Source organism: Urocitellus parryii, chromosome Y (genome assembly GCF_045843805.1).
Source record: "Urocitellus parryii isolate mUroPar1 chromosome Y, mUroPar1.hap1, whole genome shotgun sequence".
Taxonomy (NCBI): domain Eukaryota; kingdom Metazoa; phylum Chordata; class Mammalia; order Rodentia; family Sciuridae; genus Urocitellus; species Urocitellus parryii.
The window spans coordinates 25,078,508-25,097,420 of NC_135548.1; the positions used below are offsets into that span (position 1 = coordinate 25,078,508).

Consider the following 18,913-nt stretch of genomic DNA (forward strand, 5'->3'; position numbering starts at 1 on the left):
ATTTAAATGGTCTAAAAGGACCTTGTGCTCACATAAATCTGTCAGGCTCCCTTTAAATTTTCATTGAGGATTGAGTTGCCTCCATACTGCAAGGTCAGAAGAGTCCTATAAAGCTGGGTCACAGGATATATTCTTTTATTCCAAGATCATCTTCTTAGAATTTCATTTAAACTACAATGAGGAATAGAACTTCCAAGGCCAGAAATTACTGGGATTTTAGACCAAAGAAAGCAGCAAGTTTCTAATTCTCCTTTCCTTCCAGAACTGTAGGAAAATAAGGTTATGCTAAGAGACCCTGGGTAATGTCCTAAAGACTTTTAAATAGTTTTTACTAATATCTCTCTGAAGACACTACTTTATTCCATGGGCCAATTTATCTTTTTGTGTGCATCTTTGGGGTAGTAGGGATTGAACTCAGAGTCTCACATGTGCTAGAAAGCACTATACCATTGAGCTACAGCCTTACCCCTTTTTATTTTATTTTTGAGACAAGACTGGCCTCAAACTTTGGATCCTCCTGCCTCAGCCTCCTGAGTCACTGGGATTATAGGCATGTGCCACCATGTCTAGTTCCAATTTATCTTTTACAGAAATTCCAAACGAACACACCTAAATCTGCACAAACTAAAGTAAAGGCTGTGTGTTCTTCAATAAAGTTAAGTTCCAAAAGCTTCTAGGATTCAATTAAAACTCAGGTCTAGGGGCTGGGAATGTGACTCAGTGGTAGACTACTTGCCTAGCATTCACAAGGCTCTAAGTTTAATTCCCAATACCACAGAATAACAATGAAACACAACCCAGTTCCAGATATTGCTGGTCATTTAAAATTCTCTTTCACAGCCCATTCAGGTACTAACCAGAACTGTACTAATTCAGAATTTAGACATTACACTACATACACAGAAGAAAGGACAAATAAGTTATCTGAGCAAATCAAATAAGGGTTTTCTTTTTCAGAATTTTGCAAAAATGGAAACCAGAAAAGGTCTCCTGAAATTACAAAATAGATCTTTTAGCAGAATTTTCACTATTTGAAAAGAAATACAAAGCAAAATAAAGTCCACGAGATATAGCAAAGATGATCAGATCTTTATATCAAAGACCCTGCATGTAGTACGTTTCTCTTACTAACCAGTAAGATCTCTTAAGCAAGATGGTAGGCCTTTTTCTCCACATCAGAATCTCTACCTGAAGGACAGATATCGGATTCAGTTCTCTTTAAATTCCCCTCCAGCTATAGTTGATGGTATAAAAAGGCACTTATTATTACTGCAAGTTAAAAACTGTATCTTCTTCTTTAAAATTATACCTCCTAGCTGAGTATGGTGAAACACCCTTGAATTGCCAGCCACTCAGGGGGCTGAGGTAGGAGATCACAAGTTGGAGGCCAGCCCCAGCAACTTAGCAAGACCCTTAGCAACTTAGCCAGACCCTGTCTCCAAATAAAAAATAAAAAGGACTGGGAATGAAGCTCAGTGTCAAAGAACCCCTGTGTTCAATCTCTAGTACCAATAAATAAATAAACAAATAAATAAAATAGAATTGTACTTTCATTTCAACCCTTACATCCATGATGTTTTTATAAATATGTTAGACTCAGTTGCTCCTTTCTCTACCATATATGCTCTAGCACATCTAGATGATAGAAATTCATGAGTTTCATTGAGCATTTTATCTCTAGTGAATTTCACACTCACAGGGTATAGAAAGAAAACAGGAAAAGTGCACAACTTTCTCTGTTCTTTACTAAAACTGAATGGCTAAGAATAATTGGACATTTCCATAATTAATTTCCTTTATCATTTAAATTGCCCTAACCAATTGCTTTAGAATAAGAGTCCCTTTGTGCATCTCACTTCTAGTCTACAGCTTCATTGAAATGTAAATATAAAAACTTGATTCTTTAAAGGCACAAGGCAGAAACAATTGGTGCAATTGCCTATTATTAAATATTAATGGGGACAAGGGACTTGGTGAAGATAAACTTTTGACTCTTTATCCTATGAATTTGTGGGATGAAAATGATTTAGAAAGAATTTAGAGAAATGTTTGTAATATTTTATCCCCCCAAAGAAAAAACTTTGTTTCTTCTTCTGTCTGACACTTAAAAAGAAACATATTCTATAGTCTAGTCTCAGAAATTCTGATTCTGTGAGCTACAGGATCTATGGTTTATGGTTAATAAAATAACATGATATTAATAATTGTTTTAGTCAGCATTTTCCCTGCTGTGACTTGAAGATCCAACCAGAATAATTATAGAGGAGGAAAAGTTTATTTAAGGGTTCACAGTTTTAGAAGTCTCAATCCACAGTAGGCTCCATTCCTTGGGACTCAAGGTGAGGCAGGACATCAGGGCAGAAGAGTGTGGCAGAGGGAACCAACTCACATGATGATCAGGAAGTAGAGAGCTTGAGATTCCACTTGCCAGATACAAATTTTTACCCCAAAGCCACATCCACAATTCCTACCTCCTCCAGCCACACTCTACAACTTCAGTTATCACTCAATTAATCCCTATTAGAGGATTAATTCACTTTTTGGATTCATACTCTCACAATTCAAGCCACTTGGATAATAGTACATCCAAGTTTTCTGATTTTATTCTCGCTTAAGCTCTATGTCAGTACTATGTTTCTGGTATATTCTGTAAATACAGGTGTATGTATACTGAAATATATAATATTAAATTATTTTGGAAATATTATTTAATTCTATTTAATGATCAAGAAGAAAAAAACTTACTCCATCAAGTAGTATAGTCTAAAAAATTTCTCCTCAGAATTCTGAAGGCCTCTTATACACCTGATCTAGGAAACTCACAGCATAGAAAAGAGTCACAGTTTTACAGCCAAAATCCTGGGTTCTACCCTTTCTTCTTAGTGACCAAGTGATTCATGTAAGTCATAAGAATATTTTATTCTTAAGTTTCACAGATAGACATATTTTAGATTTAAATTTATAATTTTTAACTTGTTCTTATCTTAATGAAATTGCCATAAGGTGCAGAAGAATTAATGAATATGGAAAAAATTTTCAAACTAAAAAACATTATAAACATTCAAAACACTAGTCCTGTTGTTAACACTACTTATTTCCCAGATGGGACTTAAAATATACATTAACATAATAATTATAATTATTTTCATTCATCTCCATTTTACATATTGATTTATTAAACCTCAAAGTAAACCTATAAGGTTACACCATTATCATTACCAATTACTTTGAGAAAAATAATATTGAAAATATTAATAAAATGTTTCATTCAATATGTGGTCCTTGAGATTTTTCATAATTTACATTCTCAAATTTTATCACAAATAAATCTAAAATCATTTAGTGGGAATAAAATAGCCAAAGAGCTAACAAAGGGTTAGCTCTTGCTTCACAAGATAATGAATAATGGAAAATGTACACAGAACCACAACATCCCTTAAAAGGTACCATGTGAAGTTATTCACACACTACTCTCCATAATGCAGAGTGACAACTAAAGAAAAAGAGTAAAAAGAAAAAAATCACTAACAAAATCAGACAGCAAGAAGAGCACTTGAAAAGGTTAGGGCACCGTAAAATGTCCAAATCACATCATAACCTCATACTCTCACTTCTAAATTATCTTTTCTCAGCAGGGTGGAAATGGAGACTCAAACTGCATAACCTTTCATCTAACAACACTATTGCTATGCTACTGAGAAGGCTTAAGTAACTTATTTCTTCTCACAAATCCTAATGTTGATATTTGGCAGCTTCTAATCTGGCTGGGTGCCCTGACATGAATTGCAGATTCTTTGTGCTCCTTTTGAGAGGAGTTTGAGGAGGATGAAAGCAGATACAGACAAAGGCAGATGGAGCCTAGGAGCCAAATAGCATGAGGTTCCTCTCTACTAGAGTGGATTTGGCAGCCTCATACTGTTTTAAGGAAGAAAGGTAATTTTCTATAAAGTAATTAAGTAGTCAAAAAAAGACAATCTCTGTGGTTGTATTTTGCTTTTGTTAAATTTACAAAATCTCCTTTGAATATAAATTAAAATTAAGTGGTTGTTTTGGGTCGTTGTTGGTTTGAATTACCATTTTTAAAGACAATTATGGAATTTTAGGGTTGAAAGCAATATTCAAATTGAAACCATCCTGATAGATATCCACAGCCTCATTTAGTGTTGACTTTTTCAAACAGACCTAACAAGAGCTGTTTTTGCCTGGTCTAAAAACTTTAAACCATATTTCCAAAAGACTTGATTTTCTGGCTATTTAAATCTTTTAAGGCTGCCTTAGATATATTTAATCCCCGACTCTCACAGGACAAGAGGCTCTTGACCCTATTCCTGAATGTCATTGCATCAATAATTTTCCCCAAGAGAGGTCTCTAATATTTACTTTATCTTGGGGTAAAGGAGTCATTTCTTTCCCATGTCCACTTGGAAGGTTGTTAGGCTGCCTTCTGATCTCCACACCATTTTACTCATTCTGCCTTGGGAAGGTGGAGAGATTTATCTCAAAATTGTATGCCTAAGCCCCACTGTTCTTATCACAGAGACTAGCTACTATTATCTGATTTCCTGAATCGTGCATGTTATGAAAAATCCTGTCCCTTTCTGGGACATCTGCAGTTTTAGGTAGTTAATTTCAGAGATGTTAAAATTTGGTCTACTGGTTAGATGTTCTAAATCATAAAACAAAACAAGCAAGTTAAGGATATTATTAAGACTACTCTTCTGCCCAGAATGCAAGGCATTGGGCCTTAGATGTTAGTTTGTGAAAAGGGTTTTAACTTTGGGCAAGGCTTCTGTTTATCTAGGTGAAATGTTTACATTTGAGCCTTTGGCTTTTTATTCCTGAGTTCCATGGAAGATATGTAAGTCTGTGGGGGCTTCAGAAACTTAAGCAAAGGCGTCACCTTAAGGAAGGATGCTTATGCTGTCAGAAGTGCTGAGCACCAGCTTGGCAGTCACTTACCCTCAGAAAATGCTCACAAGGGGCCACTTGATGCACTGCAGTGTGAAGCAAGACAGACCTTGTAGAGCTTAACAACTAGCAGAATCCAACTGAGATCTTATAAGCAAGGGCTTACTGCTGGGGCCTTAGAAAGCAAAAGGCATGGAGACTTCCAGACTACTTTCTGCAAAGGCGAGGTGCTTGTGACAACTACAAGCTAACACCTGTACTGTTAGCTGGAACAGGTGGCTTTAGTATGCACATTTTCACTGCTTACTTCCCAAGCTCAGCATTTCCTAAGCAAGCATAGATGAAGTAATGATTCTGGTTTAAGCAAAACAGCACCTTACTCCTTTACATTCCTTTAGGTGTTGTTTGACAAAAATATTGTGGCAGTTGAATTCTGTACTTCAGAGCACCAGGGACATTCTACCTTAAATTGTAAATACCAGCCCATTTGGATAAATAAAGATAAATTAGCAGCTCCAAATCTTTTTTATGTCTTGTTAAAGAAGGAAAACACAAATAGGTATGCCTGAGTCTTCTAGCTAATGCAAATATCCACTTGCACTCAAGTTGGTTCTGAATTGCTGAACTTCATATCAGAAAGACACTTCTCAGGGAGGCAAATTTCTTCTGTTACATAGTTTCACAAGAATCAACAGAAGAAATGGCCACTGGGCTACAAGAGTAAAAACATACTCAGAAGGGAATGTGAATGTTGGGTTTCTAAATTGAGCCCAAAATGAGTATAGAATAAATTGTTAGTAACCTGGTACCTAAAGAAGAAATGTAAGTTAGGAAGTTGTGCACAACAGTAATGTAGGAGCACCAGCCAGCATTAACCTGTTAATAGGCTGTTTCTTCCCAAGTCTATTTTCACTGGTCATTTTTTTTTTTTTTTGAAAGTGAGCAAGAAAGCACGATGTTTGAGTACGTTTGCTAGAGCTGTCTTAACCAAGAGCCACAAACTGGATGGTTCAAAAAGCCAATCTATATTTTCTCTAAGTTCCAAGAGCTTAGAAATCAGAGGTGAAATATTGACCAGCCTGACTTCTTTTGAGACATTTCTGGTTGGCTTGTGGATGGCTCTCTTCTCCCTGTTTCTTCATATGGTCTTCCCAGTAGTCTGATTATATCCAAGTTTTTTCTTTGTAGAACAACATCAATGGTGGATTAGGATCTACCCACATGATAGCATAAATGAAGTATTAATTCTGCGTTAAGCAAAACAGCACCTCACGTTACCTTAATAACATCTTTAATAACATCTTAATATCTTTAAAAATCCTGTAACTAAATATGGTCACATTCTCAGTCACTGAGGATTATGAGTACAGCATATGAATTTTATGGGCACAATTTAGACTACAACAATGCTACCTGTGAATGTTTTTTCAAAATCCCAATTATACCATATTTTTCATGGTTGATCATGCTTGTCCTAAGGCTAGTTTACTGACATTAGAATCTGAAATTGCAGAGCACAATAATATTTAAAAATTAAAAGCAATCAAAGAGTTTTAAGATTTCACCCTCTTCTCCACAAGTCTGACTCTTAGACCTGACCTTCCAAAACTGTTCACCTTTCAAGACAAGAGTTCACTTTAGATACAAGTCCATTAGGCTGAATTTATAGTAGAGACAACTCATTCTCAGACAGAATATTAAAGCCATAGAAATGGGAAGTGTCAGAGTCAGGGTCAAACCAAACTAGTTTAAATGTTAAGATATTAAAATTCTATAATGCTGTTTTGTAAATACCCCAATGTTTTTATTCACTCTGAAAATTTTTTTGGCAATCTTATGTGCTAAGCCTTCAACTCAGAAAGCACAGAATATAAATCATGTTGATTTTAAAATGAATTTGTATAATTTGTGACCAGTTATGGGACACTTTCTGAGGACATTATTTCGAATCTTTATTGTATTTTGTCCTACCCTATATTCTGCAATTAAATAAACACTATCATGTATACATTGAAAATGGCATGTGGCAACTTCTTGAAATACACTAAAATCCTAAAACAAGATAATTCATCTACAAACTAACAAAACAGTAATCAGAAATATCTATATAGTTGGAGAATTTGCTTTCTGAAGTGAAAGTATTACTAACATGGAATTTAATTATCTTTAACCTAGTCTGCATTTTCTAATATTCCTAAGTAATTAACAGCCAAAGAATCATTATCTTTGCCTACATTTCTCACACTTAATTTTTTTAAAAGATACCAAAGGCAAAGCCAACTTGAAATTTGTAATTTATCTAAATTATGAAATAATATATTTGCCAATAAAGAAAATAATTTGAGGGCTGGGGTTGAGGCTCAGAGGTAGAATGCTCTCCTAACATACGTGAAACACTGGGTTCGATCCCCAGCACCACATAAAAATAAAATAAAAATATTGTTAAAAAAAGAGAAAGAAAACAATTTGAACAGAAATTTTGGAAAATATGAAAACATAGTTTATTTCATGAGGCAAGGTACTACAATAACAATGCCAGTGACATTTGATACAAATGTAAAGATGTTCTAGAAAATTATTTTCATTATAAGCAGTGAAATAATGATCTGATAAAAAATAATCTAAAAAATTCTGATATTGTGTTGTTTATGCTAACTGACAGGAAAACTTCTAAGGTTTTGCATCTTAATTTATTAATTGTTATAAAAAAGTGATCAATATAATAGAGTTGATAAAACTGAGAAAGGAAAAGTTCATAAAATATCTAAGATAACCCTACTACCAAGTCGCAAACTTCTAGCTTAAAAATCATATAAAAAGAGACATTAATATGCAGATTAACACATAATCTTTTTTAGATTAACATTTTTGATTGAATGAATAATATATAAAGTGAAAAATCATCTGTGTTGCTCTAGTTAATACCAAAAATAAATAAATTCATGGAATCCCCACATAGATGTAAAAATTAAACAAAGCATCTCACCATTAGTTGATTCCCACCTCCTAGAAGAAATCTCTACTTTGATATTAATGATAGGTGTTGTATGATTTTGGAATTTGTTTAAATTAAGTCATATTCAGTATATTACCTGTTTCACTTGACTTTGTTTTGTGTGAAAATGATCATAGTTTTTTATGTAGCTTAAAAATGGGATCATGTAAGTCTGTTTTATGTTCTAATGAAAGTGTCTGCCCTTGAATTAACACTACAAAATGTGTTTTATTGTAGTTTTTTAAGTTGATCTTTTTGCTATTATCATGGCTTTTTCCAGACCTTTGCATTTCAATAGAAATATTAGAATCCAATTATATATATATATACATATATATGTGTATATACATATATATGTATATATACACACACACACACACACACACACACAACAAAAACTCCTATTTTTGTTATTTATTTTTTTGGAAACCCATTGAAAATATAAATAATTTGAAAAGACTTAATATCATATCAGTATTGAATCTTCTGATAATAAACATAGTCTATTATTATTTATAGCTTTGTGATTGATTAAATTATAATTTTTTCTATATGGAGGTCCTACATAGATCTACTTCTGGGTAATTGTTTTTACTATAAATTTTAATTACATAATTTTAAAATTTATTTTCAAATTGTTTATTGGACATATGTAACTGAAGCTAATTTTCAGATAATCTGACATCCAAAATGTCTAGTAGATCATATTCAATTTTAATAGTTTAAATGTAAAATATCTTCAATTTTATGCACTTTTAATATGATTTACTAATAGTGAGACCCTTATATTTTCCCCAAATCCTGTTTATACATTCCTGATCTATAAGTGATTCATCATTTGATATATTTCTACAGGTTTTTTAAAAATTGTTGGTTTGTTTATTGCTATTTGCAAGTGATCCATTCCATTCTACTCCTAGTAGACTAAAAAGAATTTGGTGATATTGGTGATTTAATGGTTTTGGGTTTTTAATTGTGAATGTGTGTTGATTGTTGTTTTAATCAAATATTTTATCTGTAGCTACTAAAGTGACTTTTCTTATCTTGAGATAAAAGTCTCCTCTTTTGTTCCATTAATATGCTGAATTCAATTACTTTTATTTTCCATTGTTAATTCAATCTTGCATTCATAAATTGAACCCATTTTGGTACTGATATTTATTTTACTTGTCGCTAACTTGGAATATCAATTTTTTGTAATGATTTTTGCATCTGTGGTTCATAATATATTTTATACTACAGTTTTTCTTTCTCGATAGGTTTTATATCAGACTAATGCACTTTCAAAAGAATAAGTTACCCATTTAATTTTTATCACCTGTAAGAATTTATGGATATATTAGTATTGTTTCTGTCTTAAATATTTGGATATGTAAATTAGCTAGATTAATTATTTCACTTTGGACATAAATAGCAAAATATCAAGTACCTCATAAGTGTATACAGTTAGGATTTGTCAATTAAATGCTATTAATAAAAACAAATGAGAAACGTAGCAATGAAAATAAAATATTTGTAGGAATTCAGTGATAAAGTCATCTAGGCATGTGGATTATTTGTGAAAACCTTTTAAATAATGGATTCAATTTATTCAATAGATCAATGACAAAAGATATTTTTTTCTTGCTTCTCAGTTTGCCTTGTTGTTCAGGAATCATAACATTCCAACGCAGAATGCCCTGAGTTTTGTGTTTTTTAGAACTATTTTGGAATCTTTAGCTACCATGGTAGCAGGAGCACAATAAAGAAGCTGCCACGGATCTAGCTAATACACTTTCTTAACTATCTTACTGGTGAAAGTTATCAGGTGGGTATTTCACTCTCAATTTGAAAACAAAAAAGTTTCACATAGATCCTTTTCATTTAATATCTCTTATCCTTTCATAACACTGTGAATTCCATACTATTTTTATTAAGTTAGTATGAATATATAGAAATTACTTAACTTTATTAAAAAGAAATAAATAAATGGCTGCTAATAAATGTGGTAAGATAATTGACAGATCTTTACTCAGATTTGAGTATTTGGGATTATTCATGCTATTTTATGTTAAATTTTCAAATTTATGCCTTAAACCAATAATATGCTCATAATAACAGGTGAAACATTGTGGTATCCATGCAGCATCCAAATAGTTAAATATTGTCATAACTTATCAGAAATATCATTTTTGAAAAAAACTATAAAAGTCTATACTCTTTTTATTGTTCTATCAGTGAATAAAAGTTGAATATTAACTGCATCTAGAAAGAAATCACTGTAACTAAAAATATACCAGTTTAAGTTTCTTAATATAACAAAAAATTTACCTTATGTTGATTATTCAGGAGTGGTCTTAAAATTTTTAAATATTTTCACCTTTGATTATACAGTGTTTATTAGTAATTTTAAACTAACATATTATCAATATAATCTATTTTGTTAATAACAAAAATCAATGTTTTAAGTCAATGTTAATAATTCATGTGGAAGTAAGGATCAAATACATATTAGCTTAACAAAAAAACATCAAATATAAACTTTATCTTCAAAATCAGTTTTTTTCTTAAAACACATACTAACAAAAGAGACAAATGCTACATATTTGACTCATTGTGTCATTAATTCTGACCCTAAATGACATCACTATAGTTGACATAAGATGTTACTTATTTGTTTTCTGTTATTAGCAGAGATCAGATGTTCAGGGAATTCAGAGATCACAGAATTGTAAGTGAGACTCTAGTTAAATATTTAACTATTTAACAGTTCAAATAATCTTAAATGTTTAAACAGTATGATACAGAACTTCTTTTAAAATTTTTTTTTTAGTTCTTACTGGAATTATTTTTATATAACTAGAAACATTTTTAAAATACATAATGTATTTCCATACTAATAACAAGTGATATATTTATTGAAAATGAGTTGATTAGTAGAAGATCATATTTAGCAGAAGTAATTTAGTTGACATCAGATAATAATTCCATGCATTATTCTTGATCGACTCAACATGCACTTCAGGATAAAGTTATTAATATATAATTTACGTGTTGTGACTTAGACCCAATTTGAGTGATATCAACCTTATAATTAGTTTACTGACTTTAATTCATATATTCACTGCTTTCTCCTCCAGTGAGCCGGACTGAGCCTGGTTTAGACCCGGCCACATTTCTCCTAATACAAGTCAGCACCACAACCAGAACTGTATGAAGAAATTCTCAGCACATATAGGGCTTTTTCTGTTGCAAGCATCACTAGTTCACCTGTAGTGGGAGCCAAATAGATATATTGAGCTCAGCACACTAAGGAACATGGATAGCTCTGAATCAAAATGGATCAATAAAAAGAAGATACTGCAGTTGTTTTCCCCTTTCTGCTCTTGTGCCCGAGAACAAAGTCAAGTCAATCATGAATCTCCCGAAGTGGGAAAGAACCTCTGGAAAGCGAACTGCGCGTCCAGAAAGGAGAATGACATTTTCAGGAAGGACAACAAGTCCCTGTGGAGAGAGAACAAAGCTCTCAGAGGGGAGAGCGAAGCCTTCCGAAGGGACAACAAGTTGATCCGGGAAAGGAACCAGCTCCTGCAGGAGGAAAACCAGGTCCTCTGGGAGCTGAAAAAGACCACTCTGGAGAAACAGAAATTACCCAGAGAAAATGTCAAGGCCTTGAACACGCAGAGAAAATCCAGTCGGCAACAGAAACGAGCCTGCGAGGCCCAGCTCAAGGCCCGCAAGCAGCAGGAGATCGCCTTCCAGAACGAGGCCAAGGCTCTGGACGAGGAAATGAGGTCCCTGAACCAGGAGATCAGGGCCCTGCACCACCAGAAGAGAGCCATCAACATGGAGGAAGAGGCCCTGGTGAAGGAGGGCATGGCGCTGGGGAAGGAGGAAGAGGCCCTGTGGAAGGAGGAGCGGGCCCTGCGGAAGGAGAACAAGGCTCTGAGAGAAGAGCACAGCGCCCTTCAGGAGGAGGAGAGAGCCCTGCAGGAGGAGGCCCTACTCCTCCAGGCGTGGTACAGCTTTCTTCAGGAAAGGGAGCTCAAGAGCACAACAATGAAGTAGAGCAGAAGGGTGACTTAAAGATGTGACCTGAGAACCACGAGGATCATTGACCTTCCAGGGGGAAAAAGGGGAATTTGAAGTTAAAATACTGGTGTTGGGATTGGAGAGCAAAGCCCCAAAATTCATAGGGCTTCTATTTGGTCCTGGAAACAAAATAAAGTCCTTTAAAGAAAAAAAAATGAGAATTTTTTTGTTTACTGAAATTTTAGAATTGTAACGGTGATATAATGCCGAAAATACTCAAAATATGACATCAAATGTAAAAGCTGGGTTTACACTTTATTTTTAGAGACATTGGATGATAACAGGTATCTCTTAAGAGCAAATGTTTGTCTTAAAACATGTTAGAATTATGAATAATCTAGTGAAATTTACAATTTTTCATGTTTGGTCCACAAGTGTTTTATTGAGAAGTATCTTTTCTGGCTCTTCTTTATATTTATTCTAATAATCTAGTTCAGGAGGCCATAAAACTGGTAAGGATTTAAAATATGGGATAATAGAAAAAAGAGTATTTGTAAGTTTATTTTTCCTCTTATTTATTAGGTTCCTTGTGTTTATTGAGAGGGGTACAACTCCACTGACTAGATGTATTAATGAGAAAGAAGGAAGTGAGAGAGCAAAGTTCTCCAAACTAGAATAAAATTTTAGTTTGAAATGTGAATTCTGTGGAGTATTTTATGTTCAAAGGAAATTGAACAAATTTTGATTCTTAAAAGTATTAATGTTGATAATTCATCTAATCAAGAGCTCCTTTTAAAAAATACTTTTGCAAAAAGTGAATCATACAGATTTATTAGAAATACAAATATAGTTTCAGAACATTCGATTAAAACTGTGGAGGATTATTACCATGTTTTTAATCAGTTTAAATTTTGAGCAGAAAGCAAACATTTATGGGGTTTTATTGAATATCCCTGAAACATCTCATTCTGATCCTTGACTTGTGTTGGGGTATAGAATAGAAGAAAAGTATACGAGGAGAACCCATTTGCTTCTATCAGTGCTAGTACCTCTACAATATGTCAAATTAAGTGTATTGAATGTCTCTTGTTAGCACTCTATTAATATGGATAACTTTAAGAGTTCCATAGCCTGCAAAGGAAGATTAATAAATACACATTTTTACTTCAGTTTTTAAGGGAAATAATCTACTTCATAGTTTACTGACCACTGTTCCACCATATCTGGCACCAATTAAAATGATTTCGCCTTGGAAAGATTTAAAGTATGGTTTACAACCAACTGTTTGACAAACTTGGAGTCCTAATAGGACAGAGAAAATATTTAAAACCTTTTTATGATTGATCATTCCTCAAAAGATATTAGCAAAAGACTGCAGGCCAACTTCAGAGATCTAGAAATTTGTGAATATCCTGTTCTGTATCCTGAAAATTCATTTTGGTGTATTACTGTTCACAGAAAAGACCCATTACTCTTGAAATTACCTACTTTAGATAGAATTTTTTTTTTTTTGGTGGTGAGGTCAGATGCCTTTGAAGTGGGAGGGGTTATCAAGGGCTCCTATCTGTAGGAAAATGGTCATTATTGCATCACAATATAAGCAGCAGTAATTCAGGTTCAAGTGACAGCATAGGACATACTGATCAGAATTTCCATCTCTCCTCTTTGAATTCAAATGTTAAGTTGGATCAACACTACAAAGAAATTTGGGTTTTTATAATATTTTCAAAGTGCAAAATTAGATAATTAAGAAATGGGTTTAAATGACTTTTGTAAATATAATTTCTTTTTATTCCTATGTTACTTTACTAATACACATTAATCAAAATCATACTAAAATTTATGTTTATGAAATATTATGTAAAATATATTTACATGCCACACAATAAGTTGTATACATTTAAATGTATAGTAAAAAGTTTTGTGTATATTGCTAAATAGATATCAATTTTTGAATGAAAAATGAAGACATCTTGTTGTTCACAGTGAAAGAAATTTGTGGTTCATTTACTCTTTTATTATCTATTTTTAAAACTTTATTAAATGACATTATCAACATTTTGGTTAGGTTTACAGATAGATAAAATCCTTATATAAGTGGTTGTCCATGGAAGCTGTCTATACCCACAAAACAATCAATCCTATTGTTTTATCTTATTTCACTTATAATACTAGCAATCAAGAATGTTACTGTTTCTCTAGGAGAGCTTCTATCATAGGGAAATTACAGTAACATAAAATAGGAGTAATGAGGCACACTATAAAAATGGAAAAACATGCATAATGGAAGTTATCAATATTTTTGTATACAATTGAAAAGAAAAGGCTTCTTTGTAGTATGGGCCTTAGTAAATGAAAGAAGAAGAAGAAAAATAAGATCAGGTAAAGTAGGAGAAGATGTATTTAGGACTGATTAACTTTAGGATAAAAATGATAAGCCTCAATGCTGGGTACGTTCTTAGGGTACTTGGGAGGTCATTCATAACAGGCAAAGGGATTCATACTGTTTTTTTTCTTAGATTAAGTAAACATAAATTAAAATTTGGTTAAAAAGAGATAACCTTATGTAAGTGAAGCAATATTGCTAAAGAGAAATATATTCCTGAACCTCTCACTTTTATTATTTCTTTGAATTTCTTATCAATTCATTTATTCAAATATTATTCATTGATGACCTTCCATATGTTAGATGCAGGCTATTTCCAGATACTCAGTGGGAACCAAAGGAGAAAAGTCCCCTTCCCTCATAATTTCCTGAAAGGGAGACCATCTGAAGGTCATTTATATCCAAGGGTCCTCACTGACATTGCATTTCCTCAAGGTCAGCAAGTGATCCTTAACTTCAGGAGAGAAGAGTTATATGGGTACTACAAATATCCTCTCAGAAATGATAAACTATTCATCTTTCTTTACAAAACCATGTACGTTTAAATTTAATTACTAATCTTTTATTTAAGGCTTCCCAGATCTGTACTTCACTTTTATTTGTACTCCACTATGCTCTAAGTATTCTCTAATTTGCCCCAATTCCACATCATTTTCCACCATCTTAGAAAAGTTTTATCAAAACTTCTGCCCTTCAATCTCTTTTCTGAAAGTTCTGTTGGCTGTTTTTCCTGGAGAGATTTCGGTGGAATCGCCCCATTAATTTACCTTTCTGGTCAGGCTTGTAGACCCCATGAAAGATGGAGCTATGGTAGATTTCTTCCTTGCTGGCAGCATTTCCAAAAACAACTTCCAGCTTCTTCCAACAAAAGTATCAATCTAAAAGGAGCACATGGTATCTGACAGCACTTTTATCCTGTTACTTCCTGCTCAGATTTCTGTTCACTCTGACAATATCTCCTTCATAATCTGGATCATAGTATACTACTCTACCCCAACAGCTTTCATAAGTCTTTGACCTCAAACTGAAAATGGATTATTAGTTCAGAAATGGAACATTCACCTTCTTTGATTTTCTTATTAAAAAATAAAATTTTCTCCAGTCACCTCAGCCTCTAAACCCAGAGAAAATCATGATAAGTGAAATAAGCCAGGCCCCAAAAGCCAAAGACTGAATGTTCTTTCTGATATGTGGATGCTAACCCATAACAAGGGAAGGTAAGAAGGGGAGGTATAGAAATTCATTGGATTAGACAGGTTAAATGAAGGGAAGGGATGGTGAACGGGAATAGGAAAGACAGTAGAATGAATCTGAGATAATTTTCCTATGTATGAACAGTTTAACTTCACATCATATAAAACCAAGAATAGGATCCAAATTAAAATGGGTTACACTCCATGTATGTATAATGTGTTGAAGCACACCCTACTGTCATGTTTATCAAAAAACAACAAAAATAAATATATATAAAACTGAAACTTTTATGATTGGTAAACATATTGGTTACAAATCCAAACTGTCCCTCTTTTGGAACATTTACTCTACGCTTCTATCATAATTCCCTACTTATCCAATTAATATTCAGCTTAGATTCTGGTTCATTATAATATCCTTAAAAATGTTCTTTACCTCTTGATAAACTCTTCATTGCACTAACAAAAAAAAAATCTAAACTTGATTCCCTGTAACAACATGCCTTGCCTTTCCTGCACCAGAGTAACTGACAGAGTATCTTTGCTATAGCCAACCTATTAATTTTACTCATTCTAATCGGTGTGAAGTGGTATCTCATTGTTTTAATTTGTATTCCCCAGATGATTAGTGGTGTTGAACATATTTTGTTAAGTATATTATTCATTAGCATACATTTCCTTATCTTTCAGTTATTTTGTTCATTAAAAGTTCTTTATGAATTTTTGCCAGTTATATGGTTTGCAGATGTCTCCAATTGGTGTCCTTTCTTTACATTTTCCAACTGTGAGATGTAAAGGGCAGAAGGTTTTGTATGTAATATCCCATATATGCATTTATAATTTAATGACATCTGATATTCATGTTTACTATATTATTAGAAAATATTCTTTCAAAAGTACCACATACTTTTGTTTAAAAAGTATGTGTTTAAGTAATAGCATTCAACCAGAATCTAAAACCAAATTTTGCTTGTATGTGTATAAATACTGTAACCAAAATCAAGCAATTTATCTTAATTGAACTTCAGTTTGACCAATAATAAGTTAGGGATATAAACTAGCAACATTTGAGTTAAACTTATAAGAGTTTTATAGATATTTTATTTAACCCATTAAATTATATTCTGTAATTAAATACATTTACCATTTACATTTTTTTCAGTAAGTTAAATCGATGCTTTAGAATGGATAAATATTTTGCTCAAATAAAGGGAAGTAGAAGGGGAAAATTTGAGCTTTAAATTCAGGGAATAAAAACAAATTCTGATTATTTTTCAATGTTTTCTTGAAATTATTATTTATGATAAAATGTGAAAACTTTTTGTGCTTTGTAAGTTTCATGTTTTACCCAATTGTTTGTAACTATGCATTAGAGTTCATCATATTTCTATACTATTTTAATTATACTTTGTTTTCAAGGTAATTGCAGCACTTCATTTTTCTTTTCATTTGACATAACTTCTTGATGCTTGCAACTGTGTCCTTCACACAAAACACTACAAAGTTATGCTCAATTATTTTGAAACTTTAAGCCAAGAATATTGACCCTTTTACTTGAAAAAATCATCAGCAATTCCTTACTACTTTAATGTTAATTTTTAAATATTAAATTATAAAGTCACTGTTCATTACAAACTAGGAACTAAGTCCTCACCTATTTTGTCACTGACTAGTAACCATAATTTTCTAACTAGTGTGTCATGTGACTCTAGGAATGCTAAACCCCATGCACATATTATCTCATATAGAAACTATTAAGGGAAAGATGTATATTTTTAAAGAAATTATCAGTAACTATAATTTTTATAGAAAATTAGTCTTAGATATATTTCAGACACAGTATGCTAGTACTAAGTAAATATTTTTTCATAGGATGATAAGTTCTCTAGTTCATTGTAGGCCCATGCCATATAAACAATCTTTTTCTTATGATTTCTGTAGTTACTTGCATTGCCAGAGCATAAACTAGATCTATAACTTTATTATTTGGAGAGAGTGAGACAATATAGTGAAGGACTTCAAGGACATGAATGAACATATCCCTTCACAACTCTGTTCATGACATTGTGTTGGCAGCTTGAACTTTACTCACTGCAAATTACACCTTTATATTTTTTTAGAGCTTTATATTTTCTAATTAAACTTTAACAATCTACCACATATCAAAGTGTAGTGAGCCGTTTCTGTGTACTGTGGCCGCCATTACAAGATGGCGCTGGTTTCCCCTGTAGTCTGTGACAAACAACTCCTTATCAGAATGAGTTGGCACGCTATGACTTGGCACCCTATGAGAAAAGTCCACGTGGCAGTTGTGCATTGGGGCTTTATCTGCTTTATTAAGGCTGGGGCACACGGGAGTAGTAGTAGTGGCAGTAGTAGTAGCAGTAGTAGTAGTGGCAGTAGGAGTAGCAGTAGAAGTAGTAGTAGGAGTAGCAGTAGAAGCTAAAAGACATGTCAATACAAAGGCCTGAATAAACAGCTGAAAGAAGAAAAAGTATCAAGGACCTGAATAAACTGCTGAGAGAAGATTCCCGAGTTGCGTCTTCCTTGCGGGCAAGGGGTCGCGACATCAAAGTCCATTAAAAAAATAAAATCTCGATTTTTTTCCTGTTTTTTTTTCAGTCCTTGAATATTGGCCAATTTCAGATATTCATAGAATCAATAAGTATCTTTCAAAGAAATATCACATTGTTGAACTATGATTTGTTGGCCATGATTTATATTGCAAAGAGAAAAAAAGAAATGAATAATTGCAACAATGGAGCAAGTAATTTTGCTCTTATTATTTTACTTTTATTAATATTTATTTTAATGTACCTACACTTCTAATTTGAAATCACATGCTCATATTCATTGTACTTATTTTAAAAATAGAATTAGTATATAGGGAATGAAAATAACTGGAAAAAAATATTAAGAAATTGAGAATAGCTTACTAGTTTTTTATGTTCAGAACTGTGTACCTTAGGTTTTGGAACTACAATTGAAGGAGTTCAACTGTAATGAAAATGGCTCATTGGGTTGCCCAAAGGGAATTCCCTATATGGTAACAGAAGTCAAGAAAATATTAGAGCTTTCTGAAATTATAGATTTTCTTTTTCTTTTTAAAAATTTTTAAAAATTTGTTCTTTTATATATATATGATAGTAGGATGTATTTTGACACATTACACATACTGGAGTATAACATTATAATTAGGGCTGCATTCTTGTGACTGTACATGGTGTAGAGTTTCACTGGTAGTATATCATTCATACATGAACATAGGAATGTTATATCTGATTCATTCTACTATCTTTCCTATTCCTATCCTCTCTCCCTTCCTTTCATTCCTCCTTGTCTTGTCTTCTGAACTTCTATTCTCCAAATTTCCTCCACACCTCCTTTGTGTGTTAGCATCCACATACCAGAGAGAACATT

At 32.9% G+C, this 18,913-nt stretch overlaps 1 protein-coding gene across 1 annotated transcript; it reads left to right on the top strand.

Annotated features, from left to right (window-relative positions):
• The first annotated feature begins 11,200 nt into the window (after positions 1-11,200).
• On the top strand, positions 11,201-11,950 carry LOC113178576 (uncharacterized). Its single transcript, XM_026382830.2, has one exon. It carries the CDS (start codon positions 11,201-11,203, stop codon positions 11,948-11,950), a length of 750 nt encoding a protein of 249 aa, XP_026238615.2.
• The last annotated feature ends 6,963 nt before the right edge of the window (positions 11,951-18,913 follow it).

What these genes read in the sequence shown, in the direction of transcription:
- LOC113178576 (XM_026382830.2), top strand. Translation starts at nt 11,201, where the DNA reads ATGGATAGCTCTGAATCAAAATGGATCAATAAAAAGAAGATACTGCAG.